Source organism: Sabethes cyaneus, chromosome 2, assembly GCF_943734655.1.
Source record: "Sabethes cyaneus chromosome 2, idSabCyanKW18_F2, whole genome shotgun sequence".
NCBI lineage: Eukaryota > Metazoa > Arthropoda > Insecta > Diptera > Culicidae > Sabethes > Sabethes cyaneus.
Window position 1 is genome coordinate 5,607,604 of NC_071354.1, and position 24,818 is coordinate 5,632,421.

At 40.1% G+C, this 24,818-nt stretch overlaps 1 protein-coding gene across 1 annotated transcript; it reads right to left on the reverse strand.

Moving 5' to 3' along the window:
- Positions 1 to 6: 6 nt before the first annotated feature.
- On the reverse strand, positions 7 to 1,645 carry LOC128733850 (uncharacterized). The gene is made up of 4 exons (XM_053827677.1): positions 1,470 to 1,645; positions 1,088 to 1,216; positions 498 to 1,023; positions 7 to 437 (listed from the first exon to the last, which is right to left on the reverse strand). The coding sequence occupies exons 1-4, from the start codon at positions 1,481 to 1,483 to the stop codon at positions 72 to 74; spliced, it is 1,035 nt and encodes a 344-aa protein (XP_053683652.1). The 5' UTR covers positions 1,484 to 1,645; the 3' UTR covers positions 7 to 71.
- Positions 1,646 to 24,818: the final 23,173 nt, after the last annotated feature.

The following is a 24,818-nucleotide window of genomic DNA, read 5'->3' on the forward strand; positions in this document are numbered from 1 at the left end:
TAAGTAGTAAAAATAAACAAAATTTATTGAAACAATCGTTGCTAGAAAAACCAAGCGTTAGAGAAATTTTCCTACGCCTTAAAGTCAGGCACGCCCTCGAATGTGCAACCAGATCTTTGGATAATTTGGCGAGCAGTCCAGATGCCGCACTTTATGCACGTTTCGTAGCTTTCCTCCTGGACCAGCTGAGCCAGGAAACCACCGACGAACGCGTCTCCGGCTCCATTCGTATCCACGATTTGCTCGCGTTCGAGCTTTTCCACCGGAAACTCGGTCACTTTATCGTCCTGTATTAGCAAAACCGGATCGCTTCCCTGGGTGATGATAACCACACGGCGGCGAGCCGCGTTCAGCTTCGGTAAATTGGAAATGTTAAGGCCAATTTGTTTCAGATCTTCGGTGCCCATTTTCTGCTGCTCGGCAAAGGCTAACGCTTCCTACGGAACGCAAGTCATGCATTTAACGAAAATAACAAAATTTTCAAAATTCCATCTTACCGTTTCGTTCCCAAACAAAATATCGATATATGGCAATGCTTGAGCAAGGTTATCGCTAAAAAACTGCGGAATGAAGGGAGCGCTAAGGTTCATCATAAACGGTCGATTGCGTGACAAAGCATGCTTTGCCACGGTCAGAATGCTTTCGACGCTAACCGTTAGGAAGAACCCCGATATGTAGAAATATTCTGCATTCTGCAGTAGCGACTCGCTGGCCGACGATTTCAAGTGATCGATCGTAAACTTGTTGGCGGCTGCCAGATTAGCGCACAAACTGCGCTGCGTGTTGGTAATCAAGACAGCACACGTGCCGGTCGGAGTATCCGGACAGAACTGATACTGGACGTCCACCCCATCGGTGATTGCTTTCTGCGAAAGGATCTCCGAATATTGATCCCGACCGACGCAACCGAAGAAAACGGAAACCTTAGGTCGCTGCAAAATCCATTGCGCCACACGGAAGGAGTTTTGGACACTGCCCCCGGCAATGAAATCCGCCTTGAAGTTGTCTATTAGTTCCTTATAACTGCAAATTAGAAGTAGCTCCTTAACCAATACCAAATTTTCAAAACATTTTCATGACAACTCACATCGGCATGTGCTTCTCCTCGGCTAAGATTGCGTTGTTCGGCAGCATGTCATATTTGGCTAGAAAGGTCTCATCCACAGTGGCTGAGATGTCCAGCAGCGGATTTCCGCAACCCAACAGAAGACCATCTCTAGAATTAGAAGTCAAAAAAAAAAATCAGCAACGCACCGGGAAGCAAAGATTATCGCTTTGACCTTTCTTCTAACGGACTGACTGACGCATGAGTTATCTCTCGAGCAAATTAACATAACAAAAATACCCGCAGTAAAAATGATTTAGCAGCTTCCGCTCAATTAGCTCAACTAACTATTCGACAACTACTTTGTGTTATCTTGTAGCTGTACCGTACATTGTTCGGAATTGATTATGAAATAGTAGCTTACCTCAACTTAGCCATACTTCAAGCTCCACTTTACAGAATTAGCAGCCACAATCAACAATATTCAACGCGTGCGTTTTTGATAATAAACAACTCCACCCTCCGGGTGGTTACTAGTCGAGCCTCCTGTGAGCACTAGACAACCACGTTACCAAGTTAATGTTTTGCACTGCGAGCGAACGAGAACCCGGGGAAGTTTCTGACTAAATCGTACACAGCTGAGGCGCAGGCAGGAATACAACGCGGTCGGACTCGGTGCGGTGCGGAGCGGAAGTACGAAGCTAAACGATTTTGAAGCCTGCTCGAACTTTTACAAATGCCCAGAAGAAACGTGATGTCAAAAGCAAAACTACTTCGCTCTCTTTTTTTCTCGCACAAAAACCAGACAAAATATCAACACAAACACAACTTCTTATCGCGGGCTCGTGGGTCGGGATGCCAGTCTTTTTTTTTTCAAAAGATTGACATGACTAGAGTGACTATATACAGAGTGGCGACAATGTCAAAATTGGAATGATAATTATCTGTCAGTGTCATTCCAATCGAGCAGACAACCTATCCAACGCGTATGCAGGAAAGAGAAAGAAAAACCTAGGATAAGCCGCATTGCATACATTTGGGATGACTTGGCGCCACTCTGTATATAGTCACTCTAAACATGACAGCAAAATCTCGGATACTTTTTCAAAAGAGCTTAAAGAGGCGCGGCATAGACTTGTTCAATTCTTAAAATCATTTTTTTTATTAGCATTTAAGTTTAACCACTAACGAACTGACATGACACTTAGAAGAAAACCCTTTAAAAACCATCGTCCTACACATTTTGCTTGCACACTAGCACCCTCTGTTATGCACGTTGCGGAGCAGCTTGGATTAGTAGGGTTTTATACTGTAGGGTTTTTACATTTTGTATATGGTTTTATACTAGATGAAAACTCGGAGTATCACTCGCTTGTCACCATGTGACCATGTTGCGAAACATGCTTTTTTGAAAAATGAGTGATTTTTGATTGGACGATGAAATTAACGCGAGTGTCTCGTCTGTTTGTCTGTGGTTTAACATTTTGAGCAAGTATATTTTGAAGCCGTTTGAATGAATTCTAATATTTGACAAAGTTACTGCGCATGTCTGGAACGCGCTGACACAGCGAATTAAAACTTCAACGCCGTTTTTTTCTAAACCAAGTTTTCACAGTCGATACCATAAATATTTCAAAAATGGCACAAGCAATTTAGTTGCTTCTTTCTTTTTGTTTCAAAACTTATCCAGCTTTTTACGAGCCATAATATGTGACTTTTCCTTAATACATCGCACGTTTTCTTTCCAAGCGTTCACGGTTTTACCGTGACGGTAAAACTAAACGGAAGGTACGAAAAGAAAACGTGCGATGTATTAGGAAAATGTCCAAAATGCTGTTCAAATATGACGAACATGTCCGCCATTATGGCTCGTAAAAAGTTGGATAACCACCATTCATTTTAAACTTCTCCAGTACCAAGAAACTGTGTCTTCTTCCTCACCTGTCTATGTATTCACATTTTTTTTATTTTTTTTTATCTTGTTTCAAATTCAAGCACACATTTTGAAAATTTGCTGGCATTTAAGCTAGCGGAAGACGAAGCACCAACACACACATAATTGGAAAGCTCTATCCAGCTTTTTACGACCCATAATGGTGGACGATGCCCGTAATATTTGGACAGCTTTTTTGACATTTAATAAATACATCGTACGTTTTCTTTCCGCACGTTTCTTTAGTTTTACGGTGAACGCGCGGAAAGAAAATATGCGATGTATTTAAAAACTGTGAAAAATGCTGTTCGTATATCACGAACACGGATTATGCAGTCCGCCGTTATGGCTCGAAAAAAGCTCGATATATATGGCTATTTATCCAAGGTTCTTATAAGTTGCAGGGTGAAAACCTGGATTAAGCAAATGTTGAATTGGTTTATTTAAAAAAAAAACGAAGTTGCTTCGACAATAGTTTGATAAGGATTGAACTTACTTGGGTGAAAATTCTTAATTTGTACTCTCTACGTTGTATACTCGTTGCTATGCTTTCTAACGGTGACCATGGCACTATGTACAACATCGCTTCTTACTGGTTGCTAATATAACGGTAACTGTGGGACAATGTTCGACATCGTTATTTACTGGTTGCTACCCAGATAACACAAAATCGTAATAGAAAGTTCACATTAAATCGTTTTCATGTCAATTTCACATTGGAATTGTATAATGATTAGAGCATGTCAAATCGAAGTGAACAATAAGTTGTTTTGCAGTCGTGCGTGTCTTCAAATACAATTCATGACTGTGAATTATAAAGCAGGATAGACATTTGCAATATTTGATTATACCTTAATCTTATATTCAGGAGTATTTAGTTGCGTGTTATAAAAACTGCGCAACATAGAATTACAAATAGTTGTCAAAATTTTCGCACGTATATCGCCTCCACTTTGGTACATATATGTTCTTATATGGCGTGAAATATAACTTTTTCGTTCAGATATGATTTCGTATACATCAGTTGCAATCGAGACATACAAACCAAATGGTTTACTGGGTATGGTATCACATAACAGCGACGCGTCACGCTAGCTACGATGAATCTGAGTTACAATGTTCAACACCCCCACTCAATCCGACAATCCTAAGTATGACGTCAGCAGTTTGAACCGGGTGGCTTCCAGAGGCTTTGTGAACAAATCTGCCAGCTGATCACGGGTTCCGATGGGCTTGATTTCCAGGGTACCATTTGACGCTAGATCCCTAATAAAGTGATGTTTCACTTATGTTTATATGTTATATGTTTGTCCTCTTGCTTTCGAGATTATTTGCCATGAAGACACAACCCTGATTGTCCTCGTAAATTTTTACAGGCTTGACAGCTATATGAAGATCGTCCAGAATTCCATTTATCCAAACGGCCTCCGTTGCTGCTGCACTTAAAGCGACATATTCGGCTTCACTTGATGACAATGAAACGGTTGTTTGCTTTTTACTGCTTCAGGATCAGGGCTTCGACCGATCCTTTTTTTCTACCGCAGGCACACCAACGCGCATTCAAGTTCACACCGTTCGTTTAGAAGTGGAATACGAACGCTATGCATAACACAACTGGCAGTTTGCTCAGTCAAACGCCGAATGCACGCAACAGAATGAACGTGTTCTAAAGCTTTTTGACATTTTCGTTTCGATCAAGTTGCCTTTACCGTTTGGAACAGCGAATGACTGCAAATCGCGTTGACGAACGTAAGCTGCTGCCACCTCCAAAAGTTTACTGTGGGGGTGAAGCGGAATAAGAATTTCTTAAAGAGCGCAAGAGATCGAAACATTTTGGCAGATTTTCACCCACACGTACATACGGGCATTTTTATGAGTGTGCAAGAGATCGTTTAATGCCGTCAACGCGAAAACAGTCAAATGACTGGTAATCACCACGCTAACGAAAAGCAACCGCACAATCGTATGATTCAATACTACAAAAAAACAACCACTACATGTGCATGGAAGAAGTCGGTCGGACTCCGTCCAATACAAACGAATATTTTGCTTGCGTCGGACCGACGTCTGGGTGACAAACTATTACTGTGAGCAGCCGATTTGGAGACAAAAAGAGAAACGAAAAAATACGTCACCGTATGCTTCCAGTCAGTTTGCTGTTATATTCTCAAAGCGCAAAGCAAAACGGGAGATTGACTGTTTGCTTTTGCTGACATGCCGCATGAATTGTAAGACGGCAGCAGCGCAAGCGGCAAATTGACTGGATAAGAAAAACAGTCAAATGATCGTTCAAAAAGCGGAGTTTGAATGCGGAAAGTTCGCATTCACGGCAGTCACATTCAACTTGCGATCCCTTTTCAAGCCCTGTTCAGGATACTGTGCATCCGCAGACAAACAGACATAACTCTTTGAAGAAAAATCTACAAAAACTATCGTACCTCACATTTAGCCTGATCCCAGCACCATCTATGATCGACATTCCCAAATATCAAATAGCAACATGGGTATCCCTCGAAGTAGCAAGTATTTTTTATGGAAATTTCCCCTTTTTTCGCCAAAAAGCGCCACTTTGACCAAAACGGAGACATTCCCGACTAAGCCCAAATTTGAAATGACGGTTTAATCGGTACGAAAAATGGAAAGCCTTCACTATGGTTATCGATTCGAATTCCGAGAAAATGCCTTAGCTTTCCGCAATCGGTCATTGCGAACACTGAAGAAAGCTTTATCTTCAATTTGTTGATGGATTCCAACTTTCTTCCAGAAATCAAAAGATCATCAACATAAAGGATGACATATAATTCGTCACCTTCAAAGTACCTGACATACAGGCAGTAGTCTCGCTTTGACCTGATGAAACTCAGCTTTTCAATCTCGCTAGTGAACTTCTGGTTCAAACATCGAGGCGGTTTCTTAAGCCTGTAAAGCGACTTGCAGCATGCATGTCATTCCCGGCGATGAGCTAACACCTTCTGGTACACAGATGTAAATCTTTTCCTTCAAGTCACCGTGAAGAAAGGCTGTCTTCACATCCATCTGGTGGAAGAAGAATCCTTCGTGGACACCTACCGCCTACAATATCCTAATCGTTGCAAGCCTGGCCACTGGAGCGTAGGTTTGTTCATAATCCAGCCCATGTTTCTGCAGAAACCCTTTTGCGACAAGCCGAGCTTTGTACCGCACCGATCGCCCTCCTTGACCCGAAACATCCATTTTGTTTTCAATGGTTTAACGTTCGCGGGGCAAGGCATCAGCCTCCAAACCTGGTTGCTTTCCATCGAATGCAGCTCATCTTCGATAGCTTTCAACCACTCGTCTCGATCCTCCCGATTCAGGACATCTTGGTAGGTTTCAGGAACATCTGTGATAGAAGATAACGCAGCAGAATTTGCTTGGTAACCGGTTATATAATCGAGCAACTTATCCGGAAACTTGCGCTTCCGTTCACTATGCCTCGACGACTCACCACTGGTTTCGTGTGAAGGGAGCGCACCGGATGACTGCTCAGCTGGATCAGCTTCCACTGGATCCTCGAAATTTTCTTGGTCTGAGTCTTCTTCGTCAGCATAGTTTTATATTACAGGTTCTTGCACTGGTTCCACTTCCCCCTCTTACTCGTACGATGGTAACACTAACAACGGTTTTTCCTCTTTTCTAGATTCAGTTGCGTATGGAAAACAAATTTCATCGAAACGAACGTCACGAGCAATAAAAACCTTCCTGCCTCTCCTGTTCCAGAGACGATATTCGTTCGGAGCATAGCCAACCATTATCGCTTCTTGACTTTTGGCATCCAGCTTCTTACGAAGTTGGACCGGAACCCATGCATACGCCTTGCATCCGAAAGTACGAAGTTTTGATAGATCTGACTTTATTCCCATCCAGCATTCAGCCAGTGTTGCCGTTTCCGCCGCGGCTGTCGATAACCTGCGGTTGATCAAATACACTGCTGCGAGAGCTACTTCATTCCACATTTGCTTCGGAATTGACGAATCGATCAGCATTGTTCTTACTTTTCCACCAACGTTCTGTTGAATCGCTCTACCACGCCGTTCTGTTGAGGCATATAGGCTACAATAGTTTCAACTTGAATTCCATTAGCCTTGTAGAACTTTTTCTGCACCGCCGAAAATACTCCCTGCCTTGGTCCACTGTTAGCTTTGAAATACGCGTCCCGAACTGGGCGGTTACTAATGATTCGTACTCCAAAAACTTTTGGTAAACTTTCGACTTCCGCTTCATGAGGTAAATCATAGTTTTTTTTTCCTTAAAACAGCCTTGTTTTGCTTGAAGGTTACTTCTACACCAACTGCCGCCAGCTTCTTGACTGATAATGAATTATCACGAAGATTCGGCACGTACAGCACTTTCCGTATATTCAGTAACACGCCGTGGTTGCTGTATCCGTTGATCACACCTTCTTTTGCCACTACTGTGTTACCTGACTCATAACGAACATACGTTATATGCGAGGGAGGGTCTCGTAACTCACTAACTTTGTGGTTTTTCGTTTAATTGGTCATAAATTCGAATAGAGCATACAAATAATAACTATATAACATAAGAAATTACATGTTTATTCCAAAAATAAAAGCATGAAATTTTAGAATTTCGGAAATAGGGGTGCGTTATGAGTCAGGTAACACAGTAGATTTTGGCCATCCTTTGCAACGTTGATCACTACCGGGGTACTCAGACTTTCGCAGGAATCAAAAAATGTTCCGGAATCTAGTTTGAAGTGTATCATTCTTCCGTCGGACTTTGCTGCACTATCACGACTCACCATGAAACTGACTGCATTTTCCTTTTCAGTAGCATGCGCCGCCTTTTGTTTGCAGTCCTTTCTCATGTGACACTTGTGGCATTTTCCCTTGAATTTGCCACTACACTGGTTCTGCTGATTACCTGCAAATGCCGCCGGAGTCTCTTCAGTTGAATCTTGCACACGATCAGCACGTTTCTGCTCTTCGGCCAGGGGTCGTTGTTTCACTACATCCAATGTAAGATCATCCTCCTTCATATTTTCGAGCGCCGTAACTACCGTGTCATAAGAATCTGGCAACGTCAGGTACAACTGTGCCACGAGATCTGCATTAGCCAGCTCTGCACCAGCCGTTTTCAACTGCCTCACCAAATTACCAAAGGCCAAAATGTGCGGTCGCATTGGGTCTCCTTCCTTCAGTCGCAGTCGTCCAATTTGCTTTCTCAGTAGCGTTTGGCTAGCCACCGACTTTTTAGCAAAAACTTCACACAGGCTTGACCACATTTCCTTCGCGGTACGCTTATTTCGGACTACTTCCAGAACCTCATCAGCCAGGAATCCAACAATCAAACTCTTCGCCTTTCGGTCCGCATCTAGAAATATTTTTCTTTCCGCTTCCGCTGCAGGAACATCTTCCGTTAGCACTTGTAACACTGACGCGGCGTCTAGAAACATCTGGACCCGAAAACTCCAATTCTCAAGTCCTAATCCACCGGAATATTGGGGAATTCCGTGTGCAGTTTCCTGCGGGCGCCCATAACCTCTTATAAGTTGCAGAGTGAAAACCTGGACTAAGCAAATGTTGAATTGGTTTATTTAAAAAAAAACGAAGTTGCTTCGACAATCATCATAAATATAAGAGGCCTATGTCTGTCGCCAAAACGAGGGGCGCGATATGTATTTTCGCGGTAATAATCGCCCACATTAAGCAAAGACTCAAACCAATCAAACCAGATTACATTCAAGACGAGCAAAAGTAACGTAGTTGCACCTCAGCTAGTAGTTTGATAAGGACTGAACTTACTTAGGTGAAAATTCTTCAAGGTGAAACACCTTGACAGAATACGATATATGTAACCTGGTCCCTTATGCGACAAACTGCAAACCACCTGCAAGCTCCCGGAAAATTTTTCACTTTGTTTAGCACGTCACTATGGGTCTATAACCTGATAGAAATATGTACGTCGGCTAGCAACGGTACAACAAATGTTAAAGTTTAGAGACTAATTGAATTCATGGATTACTAGGATCTTTAACCTTTCTGCATGCTTCGGGAGTGCTGTATGAAGGCTTCTATGAAGGTTGAAGGGACACTACGACCAGGGTACCAATTAAATCTGAAACGAATAAAGCTTCTTGGACACTGCAAATAAAAACAATTTAAAATAAATACATTTACCTGCAGACATTTTGAATATTTGCACAAGTTTCTTGTTACTTAATGGCGATTCTGACGAACCACGTCCAGTTGCCTGCCGGGTATAAAATGCATGAAATTGTACTTTTTCTGCAAAACAAGTTGTAATAACGTAGTACCTACCTTCGTTCCGATAAGGCATGGAAAAATTGTCATCGACGGACGGCACAGTAATCAGCAGACAGAAATTTGTTTTAATTATTTCTTTATTTTAATCTTGATCGATTCGTCATTCTGTATAGTACAAGTTTTTTTTATTTTTCTGTATTTTTTCGTCGTTTTTTCAATAACCACGTTTTGTTTTAAAAAATGTTATAAATATACAAAAAAGAACATTTAAACATAATATACTCTATGGTTTACCTCTTGTGTATGCATGGTTCTGTGTGTCTGTCTGTCTAGTTGTGGATGCAGATGAGTTTGTTGCTTGAATTAATCTTACTTGCTAGAAGTTTATCTCTAGTCACTATACTCTATGTACACAATTTTGGAGCTTAGCAGATCTCTATAACGCACTGCATCAAGATTTCTATCTAGAAGTAGGTGTAGGGTTAAAAAATATTATACATTACGCTGCGAGCAGTAGCAATCTATCGATCAGGTAAGATAGAACGTAAGTCAAAACAAAAATTAAACAAGTAGTTCTGGTTTTTATTTCTTTTTTTTTTTTACGATTCATTGTATCAGTAATTGTAATCGTTGCTACTCGCACCTTCGTTCAAGCTGGATGTTGTGGTCTTCTTTATCTTCTTTTTTTTACTATACTAACTTACAACAATAGCTTAGTTCGTGTCGGCTGTGGGCCGACTTATTAATGGTTATTCTTCTGTGTTCGCCGCAATTCGTCCCAAAGCCAAGAAGGGCTACCCCAATCAACTTGAACGAACGGTTTGATCTTTCGCATTTTAAAACTTGTGTTTATAGCTTACTAGTTTCCTACTCGCTAATTATTAGCCATGTTGAGTTTTTTTTTGCTTAATTTTTCTTTTATCTTTACAAATATGAGCTAGCATTTAATTAATGTAGTTATATTTTATTACACTTTAAGTGTTTTGAATATATTACTTGCAATATTCCACTGCTGTTTGCTTAGAATAAATTTCTCTTATTTTTCATTTATATTAGCTATTTGTACTATTTTACACCATGTTTCATGTCGTTTGATTTTGTGTTATTTCAAGTTTTTGTTGCATTATTTACAGAAAGGAGCATTTCATGTTATTTATGCTTTTTTTTTTTACATAAGTAAAGGTTTGAATCGCCGCCGAACTTAGCGCTTATTTACACTGTACAGCAATTTACAAATGTACAACTTTATTTTCTCTTTTTTTTACAAATAGGGTGGGCTTGGAAAGAATGCTCTATTATATGATATTTACAGGCGGCTTATATTTGCACGTACGGACGAAAATTTTTTTTGTCACTGGTTTGTGTTACACGAATGGGATTATAGAAGGGATCAACAACCATCCCAGCCGGAAACTACTAATCGGTACTGGCGGAAGCCTCTTGTATGGGTCTTAATTAGCTCGAACGACGAATTGTTTGAGGTTTATGACATTTCTGTTATCGTTTGTTTTTCGGTTCGGTATCGGATCGGAGCGGATAATCACGGCTTGCCTTGATGATGATTTTTTTTTCGCGAAAAAATAAAATAAAAAAAAACGATACGAGAGCAGTGTGGCGTAGATTGCATAAAACTCTTATTCATAAAGCTTATTTTGGCAGAAGTGGTTTCAGTACAAATTCATGAATTGATGTTATTCAGATTAGGTAAGGAAAGTTGCTTGCGAGTGAATGCAAACTGAATGAAACGATGTAGATCCGGCATGTAAAGGATGAACAAGGTGCATGCGTATTTTATATTGAAATTCAAAATAGCTGCGAAGGCGTGGTAGTATGTAATAGGTATATTTCTCATAGAGAAACAGCTGACGATAAGCTGGGATCTAATCAATGAGACTCCAAGACCACAAGGTTACTAGAGTTTAAACTAAGTCAGTAACTGAACCTGGTCGTGCTAAAACACGGAAAAATAACGGACTATCAGGTGATTAGAATTAAGATATTCAGCACGGCACATTGTTTTGATACCCGTTTTAGGAGTACGTATATGTATAAAAGCCGAACACAAGAAGGAAGATTAACAAAAGAAAATTTTAAAAACAGATTTATAGAATCGCATTTTAATTTTCGCTATTGAACTGATTTGTAAATTTCACAGCAAAAATATCATGGGTTTGGCACCACTTCATATCTACAACGCTTTAGCCTTGGTTACGTGTAAACTAACTAGTCTTGTCGCCATGGATTCACGACTGCCGTCGCAATGAATTGAAGTTTTTCCCATAAAACCAGATGCACCCCATAGACAAAATTTGTATTATTTCTGTCTAAAAAACAGCACACGGTAAGTCAGACACTCATGTGTCGGTAAACGGAAGACCAAAAAAAAAAAAAATAGATCAGAATTTTAATTGAGCACAAATCTCAGTATTTGGTGAAATTCGTGACTCAAGCAGCAATGCAAGGACGTAATGTTTAGTGATTTGAGTTGCAAAATCTTCCTACTTCTAGCAGGTTAGTTGTCTTATTCTGATTTTTTTTGCTGATTTCCTGAGACAACGAAAGTGTTTTGGCAAGCACCAGAAGGAAAGAAAAAAGAGAAATGCCATACTGATTGCCGTACATAAACTGGTACGGCAGATGCACAGTTGATTTCGCGTAAGCTTTTTCAAGTATCCAACAGAAAAAGGAAGTTAAAACAGAACGAGTACTCCCAGATCCGGTTAGGAACGGTGAACTGTGCAGGTATTGAAAACTTGGATCTGTTGAAAATACTCACAGCATTACCTCTCCCAGCTGCAGTGAAATGGGTGTGGACCCATAACGGAGGAGACGATTTTGCCAGAATCACTCAGCCAAACAACAAGGTGGACAAAGTAGACCTTTACCTCCCATACTTTGGCTCTTTCAATTTAGTGACTTAATTCCGTCATAAAATTAGATACAAAATATGTTGCTCGTCCCAAATTATCGAGTATATCATCGACACGTGATAAAGGAAATTTGTCCGCAATTATCTTTTTGTTCTACCTGTCGAAAATCGATCGCCAATCGCCACTGGTGTGCCCAGAGGCATGGGCACCAATTGTAATTGTTCGTAAACTACCTTTAAAGAATTTCAGTCGCATTTTAATGTTCGCTGTTGAACAGAATGAATTGAAGTTTTTTCCATAAAACCAGATGCACCCCATAAACAAAATCTGTATTATTTCTTTCTAAAAAAAACAGCACTCGCGGTAAGTCAGACACTTGTGTCTGACGTGAGTGCCTCTTCGATAAATGGAATACAAAAAAAAATAGATCAAAATTTTAATTGAGCACAAATCTCAGTATTTGGTGAAATTCGTGACCCAAGCAGCAATGCAAGGACGTAATGTTTAGTGATTTGAGTTGCAAAATCTTCTTGCTTCTAGCAGGTTATTTGTCTTATTCTAATTTTTTTGCTGATTTCCTGAGGCAGCGAAAGTGTTTTGACAAGCACAAGAAGGAAAGCAAAGAGAGAAATGCCATATTGATTGCCGTACATAAAACGGGTACGACAGACGCCCATACAGGATCTATAGCTCTCTGAGAGCTGACTATCGGACTACCCTTGGGCAGGAATTCGATTCGTTCCTCGGAAGCTTTTTAGCCAAAACATGCACGACAACAGCAAATGGATTTTCTAGTAGAATGGCTGGGTGAGCACAAGACTGGTTTGTGCGTACGATATGTTTTTATACAAGTTTAAACAGAGCGAGTATTCCCGGTTCCGGATAGGAACGGTGAATGCACGATTAGTGCAGGTATTGGAAACTTGGATCTGTTGAAAATACTCACAGCATCACCTCTCTCAGCTGCTGTGAAATGGGACTGGACCAATAACGGAGAAGAGAGTATTGTCAGAATCACTAAGCCAAACAACTAAGTAGACAAGTAGACTCTTACCTGCGGAGTGCGGAGTTCGAAGCACAGTTCAAAAACCCAGCTAAACGACGAGTTCGAACCTCCTCCGCCGCCGGTTCTAGAGGGATACGAGCTGATAGAGGGTGGTGGTTTAAATTCAGACTTAAGCTGCTAGTTAAAATTTTAATTTGGTTTCAGAAAACCAAAACCAAACAGGTGGCTCTAAGTATAAAAACGGCATCTGAATTAGCAGGTTTGCTCCCAGCCTGTGATGGGAATTCAGAAAGCTTAAATGCGTAAACTTCAATAAACTTACGTTCGAGAGCAAATCCCGAACGAAGTAGCTACCAAAAAGGCAAGAAAAGCCACCTTCCAAACAATTATCAACAATTCCAATAACAGCGACACAAAGATGATGCTTAGAATTGGCAAGCTTGATACTTTAAAATAAGCCATCATTCTAAAATTAATCTTACTTTACTACTTTAAAATAAGCCATCATTCTTAACATAAGCCAGATTCTAGCCGACAAATTCGCGTTACCAAGAATTGATGATATTTTAGACCAATTAGGTAGACCAAATTTTCCACAATATTAGATTTGATGTCTGAATTTCATCCAATCTCCCTTGATATGGAATCTAGAAAATTTACAGCATTTTCTACAAAAAAAAACGGCATTACCAATTCACTAGATTGCCGTTTGGATTCAATATCAATCCAAACAGTTTCCAAGCGAATGATGACCATCGCAATGGCAGACCTAACGCCAGAATCAGCATCCTCTTACATCGACGACATTGTAGTAGTAGGATGGTAATTTATCAAATTCAAAACAAGTAATCGAACGCCTGCGATTCTATAACTTGAAACTCAACGCTCAAAAGTGCAAATTCTTCAGCACGCAAGTGACTTATCTCGGTCATAAAATTACAGATACTGCTCTACCCAAATTATCGAGTATATCGTCGATACACGATAAAGGAAATTTGTCCGCGACTATCTTTTTGTTCAGTTGGCCAAAAATCGATCGTAGAATTAAGTCAAACAAAACTGTCGAGGAAATAGAAAAATACATTCATTATGAAGTGAACTCGGAATCGTGCGTTTCATATCTGTTACAAACCGAAACATATTTGATGGCGACACGTGACCCTTGAACTGAAGTTCGTCGAGATGCGACCGTATTTGGTTAGAAACGCACAGAAATTTTTGGTCAGCCGCTCGCCCTACTGCTGATTCAAATCGGGGTAGCAGAACATACCAATCTGATTGATTATACGGTGCCGGTTTCGGCTGGCGTTTACTGTTCTGCGGGGTCGATTGTACCAAGATTATACTGTTGGCCATCAGTTTGACATCGTTTAATCATTCTTAGCGCAAACTAGATTTGGACAAAGTCTAGCACCGAGCACAGCGTGAATCGATGGATTGGAATACATTGCCCGAATTAAAACTTTTATACGGACTTGTCGACCTGGATTTAAATTTAGTAGAAATTCCAGTGAAAAGCACTCAACAACCGATAGTTTCTTGATGAAACAATCGAAGATCGAGCTACCCCATTTTTTGAATGAAGGTAATTTCTCTGATTTAGAGATTTACAGGTTGCAAAAAAGTCTTAAAGAAAATGTAACGAGTTAGTCAGCGCTCCACGACTCAAACTGCCTAAAACGGTAGTCGATTTTATATCTGGGATTGGAAATTTATGCAGTTTAGGCAGATTCACCTTGGCACTGGTGGGTCTCGTAAAGTCCTGAGACGCTCAACCAGTATTGCCATATTAACAGCTCAGGCCCACGAGTGGATCAAGCACCTAATTAACAATCTTGATAGTCCTAATGAAAAGATTAAAATCTATACCTCAAAGTGTATAGCCTTTCTAGCCATGAACATGTTACGTCTCGTAACGAAGGACCCGGAAATGGTATGTAAGTATACCGAGTCCAAAGTTTATTCGGGAAGGTCGGTTCATCGAGGTCTTCCCTCAACCTCATCAATCTTTTTTGAAAGAGTATCCCCAATAACGAAAAACTCTGAAATGGAAATACAGATGGTGACACTCGCCATTGAAAGTTACACCGCCAGTGGCTGGAAGGCTGGATGCATATTGTCCATTATAACAGAATCCGATCCTTATGGGAACAAGCTGATCATCCGGAAGCGGTCAGGCTACAGCAAAACCTCCTCGAGAAAGGGCAGACAACACTCATAACACACTGAGAGCTCGCGAAAACCGGGCATATGCGGCCCTGAATACCAACATGCGGTCCTTAATACTATCACCAAAAACTTGTTCTCCATAGATGAAGTTATAGAAGAGGAAAAGTCAATTAGAGAAAGGAAGCTTCGCAACAAAAGTTTTTGGGGTTGTAGTGAGCGGTTATGCAAGATCATATCACAATTTATGGCGATCCTGCCAGGAAGCTATCACCATCGAGGCGCTAAAACAGAAATTTAGTGTCATGCTGACACCCGCCCAGACGGTGAGCGGACGGACACAAAGTCGAGGATTGGGTTGGATTGGATACCCAGTTACGTACCCTGAGACCTACTTCTTGACAAACACCTCCAAACCCGTCGGCGTCGTCAAAATATCAGAAAGGGGTTTGCACTCTCTCCCTATGGCGTGCAGCCACCTGGGGGATACTGCTAGACTATTGATAGAGAAGCGCTCGATGAGGATTGGACCAGTTTCCGGATTAGGATCGGTAAGGCCGGGTATGAGGTATCTCCCCAAAACAAACAATCCCTCCTGTTAGTGATGTCCCAGGGTTGGATGCGAATGAGAGGCTAAGATTGATTCTGCTGTTGTTCAGTCCACACAGGATCAACAGCTCTCTGAGAGTTGACTATTGGACTACCCTTGGGCAGAAATTCGATTCGATCCTCGGAAACTTTTTACCAAAAACTTGCACGACAAGAGCAAGTGGATTTTCTAGTAGAATGGCTGGGTGGGCACAAGACCTCAGTTATGCAACAGCTGGAAGTTAAAACAGAACGAGTATTTCCAGATCCGGTTATTAACGGTGAACGCACGATTTAGCTGCAGTGAAATGGGTCTGGACCCACAACGGAGGAAAGGATATTGTCAGAATCACTCAGCTAAACAACGAGGTAGACAAAGTTGACTAATACCTCCCATACTTTGGCTCTTTCAATCTAATTACTTAATTCGGTCATAAAATTACAGATACAAAATATTTTGCTTTTCCCAAATTATCGAGTATATCGTCGATACGCGATAAAGGAAATTTGTCCGCAATTATCTTTTCGTTCAACTGTCGAAAATCAATCTCCAGTCGCCGCTGGTATGCTCAGAGAGGGGCACCAGTTGAAACCGTTCGTTGACTACCTTTAAGCAATTTCAGTTAAGGCAAATTTCTATTCCATTTTTGGGAACACTTTCGAGCAGGCTTACTGCATGGTGACAAGCCAGAAAGGACCTGCTCGCACTTATAATAAAGTTATAAATCAAACGATTAAAGCTTCCCCAGACTATCTGGTTGATTTTTTGTGTCGACTTCTGCAACGCCCATGCCCCCTGCGACAGGTCATATCCTCATACTATGTCGTGTTATCGAATTCGTGTTATTCAATACGAGACAAAACAACCAAAGCAAGAAGCAGAGACCCGCTCCCCCAGCTGAAGAGGATATCAGGCGTAAGCAACCGGGCCGTAAAGGCATTGGTGCAAAGAAGAGGCAGGCTGAACGTTTTCGCGGAAAGAAGAACCAAGATGTATATGACGAAATAAAAGCGAAGAACGCCGCCCTACGAGATAGCTATTGTCGATTTGACGATTTGGATGAATTTCTAGCGTCGTTGAAGCTATCTGAGTAGCTTGGAAAACCACCAGTTGAGGTAGAGGTCAAGGTCGAGTCTGCAATTGAGGAGATTGTTCGCACGACGAGTAGCTTCCTTACCTATAACAGAAGGCACACTACAGATACTAGATACTCGAGTAATATTTCATGACGATCATATCACGGAATACCATAATATGGAGTTTATGGTACCTTGTACCTATTTTAACATCCACTGGGATGGCAATGATAGCTTATGACTGTGCGCACACTAGGTCTAACTATACGGCGTTATCTATCCGTGTAATAGGTGACTGTCCAGACTTAAATGAGGATCTTATCACAAAAGAAGAGACTATCCAATTACTCCAATTAAGCAGTTATCACCCACTTCATGTCTTCATGGAATATACATGGGCGTCTTATAGACAGACTGAAGTCAAACTCAACTAAGAACTTCCATGTTTTGTTAGCAGGTGACTCGAATTTTAATGGATGGTGTTCCGGAGGAGCATATACAGTAGATGGGGCCTCATACACTGATGTAGTAGTAGAGGTAAATATAGGGCTGACCCTTTATGATTATGATACGACTGTCGAGATGGACTCAGCTATGGTCAATTTAAGAGGAGGTTACAATTGTAAGTATAAGGATGAGGGATGCATGGACTCTGAAGGAGGGAACACATATTGGGAATATAAACCAGAACCTAATTGCTTGACAGGACAATACGAAGTGCTTTATTCTGGTAGATCAACAACAGTAGAAACAATCACAAACTCTACCTCGAATACTATGTATACAGTCAAGAGCGGTGATGTCATCTTCAGCTTAGTCGTCACAAATAAAATAAACTTATGTTATCTAGAAGGCTATGCTACGGAACATCCCAACCCATTCATCTATATATCATCCGGACAGGAATACCCGTTTTCTCGATCTGTAAAAACAGTAAAGAACTTAGATATGTTCACATACATGAATAGTAAATTCGTACACATAGAAAAACATTTCAAAAATAGTTTGACGGAGCTTTATAAAGATATAACCCATAGATGTGACATTGAGAAGACAGTACTAGAGACCAGACTAAGTTTAGCAAGCATTAATCCCATAGAATTTGCATATCTAGTAATGGGGGGCCCAGATTACAGCGCGCTACAAATGGGCGAAGTGGTATATATCATCCAATGTCAACCCGTGGATGTCGTTTTGAGAGAGGCAAAGGAGTGTTATCAAGAATTACCTATAACATATCTGAACAAATCCTTATATGTCACCCCCTCGATCTCGATTAATCCAGCAATACGGAACCCAAGTAGAGTGTAATAAACTAATGTATCCCACTTATTATGTAGGAGATGAATGGTACAAAATAAAAGACGGACCTCATATAACTAAATCACCACAAAGTCTCAATCCTAAAGCAAGAGATACATGGAAATACACTGACCCAGGGGCATTGATTAAGGCAGGGATTTACAATCAAGAATCTATTGATAGATTACGACAGGAAATCATGTTTCCATCAGAGAGAAGCGCTATAACAAACATAATTTCACGAGGATCAGCATCTATCAACACAAACATTCAAGGAGTCAGTATACAAAGTTTAATAGACCAGAATACCTTGGAACACATCGCTAAATCTGTTAGTCAGAGAGTATGGAGGTTTACGGCTGTACTTGGTATATGATGGGAATGTTCTGGGATGCTTGCACCCTCTTAGTTCAACGTGGTAATAAACAAGACCAGAAACGAACTCAAGAGGATGATACAATGCTCCAAGAAACAGTTGTGGAGAGTCCTGTTATACTACACCTTCAGCGCCTTCATCTTTATATCCCACTTTAACAGATAAGATGTAAGACAATAACTCTAATAATATTCATTACTATTCGTAGGTTTTAATCTAAGTATATCATAAGATATTTAACCACTAATTAGTAAGTTTAGGTAAGTTTGGTTTAAAAACAATAAAAATTGGGCAGAAAGCGCCACGATTACCGAAAGTCTTGCAGTTAGTACATGTTTTCAAGAGCTGCTTACGAATCCTTACAGGGCCTGACACGAGTCTCAGGACAGCGGTTCATCCCAAAAGTCGAGTTTCCTGCTGATAGAGTGATTCCCCCTCCGGATCCAGCTCAGTGGCAGAAAACAGCCATATCCCGGCAAACTAATGAGGGTACTAGTTATATGTATGTAGCCCGTATTGACAGGGATGAGAAGCTTTCCCAGAGGAGAATTGCTTTTTAACCTCAAAACCAATCAGCGAGAAGTCATTTGAAAGCGATACCGGAAAAGCTGCTAAAATGAGAATTTATTGGACGTTCAATCCACCTGCTGCATAGCAATTTGGAGGAGCGTGGGAAAGGTTCATTAAAACAGTCAAAGACTGTTCAAAGGTATTGCTTAACTGCATTGGAGCCAGAACTCCGAAACCAGAAACGCTAAGATCCGCACTGATACGAGATTCTGCAGTACCTGGCTAAAGGGAAGAATAATCAAGGTGCATTTGGCACCAGATGGGCATGTTCCAAATCCAAATTAAGACTGCTAAATGAGTTCTTACTCTTCTGTCTGTGACAGTTGCTAATCTGGACTTGAAAGGAGAGACTGAGAACTATGGACCCCACACTCGCAAGTGCTAAGTAAATCAAAATGGGAATTAAGAACACCAAAGTGGCAGGGGACCACGACGTAACAGTTGTCCAAAATCAAGAGACACATACGTCCATGCTATCGGAAGGCAGCACCAAGTTAAACATTATTTTGGTGATTATAATCGTGCATCTAATTATCAAAATAGTACGAATTATACGAGGACACTTAAGAGCCCAAGCGCTCAAAGCAGCAAGGTCCCTGGCAGCGTTAATCCAGATATGGAAAAAGGAAGAACATTCAATGTAATAGACAATTGACAAAAATACATAAAAATAGTTGTGTAATCGTGTTCAGAACAATGAATAACAATACAAATCTACTGCTAATAAACTAAGAAATTTTACACAGCTTTATGAAGAAATAAATGGTTGCCACTATGTTAGAGTTTATGGAGTCTCAGGAAGGAAGTGGCTATTATGTGAAATTACTCAAGCCACAAGATGAATATGTCATCCGATCCACAGATCATTACCCAATCGTTCCATTATAACCGCAATTCTCATAGCCAAGAAGTGTGAGCCCTCGTTCAGACATTACAACACAAGCAACACGGACAGTGAATTTACGGAAAAAATGAGTAGATTGGTGGATAAGTGGTTTGAGCTCCGTGATCAAATAGATCCCATAAACTTTGCTGAGGATCCAAACAATCGCTTGGCTCCGATAGCACGGAAAATCGCAATACAGAAAATAGAGAGGGGGTTGGAGATGGAGGCAGACAATGAGTATACCCGTGACCTATCAAACATCTATTGAATATGAACCTTGATTTCATATTGTAGATAGCAACTTTCCAATTATGACAGATGGCATTTTAGGGAGAGATTTCTTAGCATTATGCTATACGCATTAAGCGATGTTTTAGAATTTACAATGACACATGACAAAGACCAGACTTTTCCCAAAAACATGACCGACCAACATTCCACAGAGGTTACGAACCACAATTCCCACGAACATAACTCATACCAAACCCACTCTAAATCCTTACAAGAAACCCATATCAGATTCACGGAATAACCCGACACCTTACAACGAAACCAGAACCAAAACACCGTTAAAACAAGATTCCTTAGAAAACATCAAGTACAAATCTCATAAACAACCTACAAGACAAAGCTCAGCCTCAGACCCATGTACGATCACACCTCATCAAAATAAACGAAACAGACACGACATTTTTCCTCTATACAAACAACAAGCTCAAGTGCATCGTGCGATCTTGAACTACTTTACACACGTCATGCACCCAAGAGAACTCACGATATATTCACCACCGACGCGCTATCACAAATTCTCTCTCTCGACACTCATTCAATTCTCCCTCTCTACACTCATTCAAACTCGCTCATTCTAACTTACGTTCTATCTCACGTATCCGACTTAACACGACATTCTCGACCAATCATATTGACACGACTCAGACTTTGCATCATGGTTGAATAGATTAAGCCACACCTCCAACAATACCCTGTAAACTTACTAACACTAGGAAATAAGTTGATCAGATAAAACTAACCTGTTGGAGCAGTAATAAAGTCAGTTTTATGATGTTCAAAGAAAGCAACGGGTTTATTCAAACAAGAAAAGAAAACCTTTTAGCAATAATAGGAAATGGCGACCGTAGACTTCGAGCGTGCAATCCGCGGATGCGAATAAAAAGAGAAAAAGCACAGTGCAGTGACTAAACGTGGGTAGTTGTCTGAAGTGTAAAATTTGTGTCTTGTGCGAACCCGAAATAGATTAGTTCTTAAACCGAATGAAGTAACTCCAAAGTGTGAACCCGAAAAAGATTAGTTCTTAAACCGAATGAAGTAACTCCAAAGTGTGAACCCGAAAAAGATTAGTTCTTTAAACCGAATGAAGTAAACCAAATTATGGACTGAAGTCAAAAAAAAAAAACTATGGGAAACCGCAGTGCACGTATAAATGGAAATAACGACGTGACGGTAGTGCAAACCCAAACCGTACATACGTCGATACTCGAAGAAAATAATATCAAATTAAACATCATTTTGGTATTAACAGTGATCCAATTAACTGTAACACTGGTGAAACTAGTAACGAGCCACCTAAGGCGACAAGCCCTAAAGGCAGCGAAAACGCTAGCAGCATTAAGCCCAGCGTAAAACGAGTAAAGAACGACGAGAAGCAATGGAAATTGGAATAAATCGATCAACAGCAACGACGAGAAGCAGCAGAAATTGGAATAAATCGATCAACAGCAACGACGAGAAGCAGCAGAAATTGGAATAAATCGATCAACAGCAACGACGAGAAGCAGCGGAAATTGGAACAAATCGATCGGCATCGAACGACGACAGCAGCAAAGGCAAGTGGAGAAGAAAAACATTTTTATTTTATTCTTACCTTTATAAATTTATACGTCATTCAATTAATGTAATAGTAATTAACAAAAAAAAAAAAAAACAAAAAAAAAGAGAGAGATGAAAATATTTATAACGATAGAAGACATACCACCGGAAATGTGGATAGAAATCGACGAAATTATTAAAAATAAATAGACATTTGTAATTTAAATTTGAAATTCTTGTGCTTTGTGCGAATTTTAACCCTTCCGTAACACCAACCATGTCCGAATGGACAGATTACAAATAATTGAAACGTTTATAAGACGAGAACACTTGAACCTAGAAAAAAGTAAACTTCGAACACGAACTTTACAAGGGATAGAAACCAAGAAACTTCAGTTACAAGATAGCTTCTCTGAATACAAAACAATTATAAGGTCTTACGAATACAGGTTGTCCACCTCGAACTGGAATAAAGCGGTCGAATCTTATAACGCACTAAAAACAATTTACGAAAAGTGCATTAAAATATTAAATAATACCGTTATATCCAAAAGAGCATACGACAGCGATCCTGAAACCACGCAACATAGAATCAAACCGCAAACCTTAAGACGAAGACTCCTAACCGAAGACTCCCTACTGAGAGCTGATAGTTCCATCAACCTCAGACAAAGGAAGTTAAAATTGAAAACTATTACAAAAATCATTATCTGGTGCCAAAGAAAAAGCAATATGGCCCTAAACATAAAAACAGCTTCCGAGTTAGCAGGTTTATTACCGGCTTACAACGGAAATAGTGAAAATTTAAATTCATTTACGGATGCCTTGGTGTTAGTAAAAACAATAATACCAGCCGAGAACAAAGTTTCCGCAATCCAACTGATAATGACTAAGCTAAGTGGGAAAGCCAGAAACCTTTTCGCAGGCCCCCCACAGGAAATCGATGATATAATAAACAAACTCAAACTACATTGTGCAGACAAATGCACCTCAGACCTGGCACTGACCAGTCTGAAGGGAATTAAATGCAAAACAGTTGACGATTTCAAACAAATAGAAATCCTCACAGAAAAACTCCAACAAACTTACGTTCGAGAACAAATCCCGAACGAAGTAGCACAAAAGATGGCCAGAAAAGCAGCCATCTCTGCCATGATCGACAATACCAGCAACAGTACCACTGAGATGATGCTTAGAATTGGAAAATTTGAGACTATAGAAGAAGCCATCAACGTAGCGATGGAAAACGAACAGAAAAAACGCGAAAGCCACTCATCATCAGTTTTACAAATTAACAGACGATATAACAACCAGCAAGTCTCAGGACAAGGACAAGGAAGAGGATATTATCAACAAACAAATTTCAGACGTCCCTTCGAAATGAATAACAGGAATTTCAGAGGTCAAGAACCTCGAAGATTCCAAAACAACAATTACCAAAATCAAAGACCTAATTATCAACAACGCGGACGCGGATATCAACACAGTAACGCACGCGGATACCAAAATAACGGACAACGATTTACACAACCACAAAATAATGGACAAAGATTCGCTCGAGCGTACTTAGCAAACCAACAGCAAGTAACGCAAGTTGAACCAAATGTACAACAACCAACACTTAATCAAGGCGTAGACATGCTACCCTTCAATCAACAAGTGGAACAAATCCACCGACCATCATTATCACCACCTGACCAAAACTATTTTTTCGCCCAACAGTAACAATTGACCAGAGAAGTCGACACTCTGGTCACTTGTTACCGACAGGCACACCCATATTAACAATAAATTTAAATACATCAAATTTTATTCGAGTCAAAGTGCACATGACTGGAAATAAAATTTGCAATTTAATTATCGATACAGGAGCAGATATTTCACTATTCAAAGCACAAAATATACGCCCTGACCAATCTGTAAATAAAGCAAATAAAATTAAATTAACCGGAATAACGGAGAATACAATAGAAACTTTAGGAATAGTTAATACAATACTATGCTTTAATGATAGTTTAACATTAAATCACCAATTTCATTTAGTAACACCTAATTTACCAATTAAAGCAGACGGCATTTTAGGTCGCGATTTTTTAACAAATTACAAATGCGTAATAGATTACGAATATTGGCTACTTACATTTAATATACAAAATGTACAGATAGCAATACCAATAGAAGACAATTTGCAAGAAGGCTTCATGTTACCAAGCCGAAGCGAAGTTATCAGAAGAATACCTTACTTGGGCATCTCAGAGGATATGGTAGTCCATTCCGAAGAGATCTACCCAGGAATTTTTTGTGGAAATACCATAGTTTCCCCACAAAAACCTTATGTAAAATTTGTAAATACGAACGACAACCCATCATTTATAGCATATACGCAATTTAAGCCGACATTAAGTAATTTAAAAGATTATATTATACCAATAAAAAATAAGACAAATGAGAATAGCAGATACGAGCAAATTCTCAAAAATATAAATACTGAACAAATTCCAAAATATGCTGTAGAAAAATTCAAAAACTTAATCAGTCAATATCAAGACATATTTTGTCTTCCAGAAGAGGAAGTCAGTCAAAACAACTTCTATACGCAAAATATAGCGGCTAGTGACAACGTCCCAGTATATATTCCTAACTACAAAACGATTCATTCCCAATATGACGAAATTGACCGTCAAGTAAACAAAATGCTAGAAGGAAACATAATTGAACCTTCAGTATCCCCTTATAACTCACCAATCCTACTAGTACCGAAAAAATCACTTGATAACACAAAAAAATGGCGTTTAGTTGTAGACTTCCGACAACTAAACAAAAGGATACTAGCAGACCGATTCCCACTACCCCGGATAGATGATATACTTGACCAATTAGGAAGAGCCAAATTCTTCACCACATTAGATTTGATGTCTGGATTC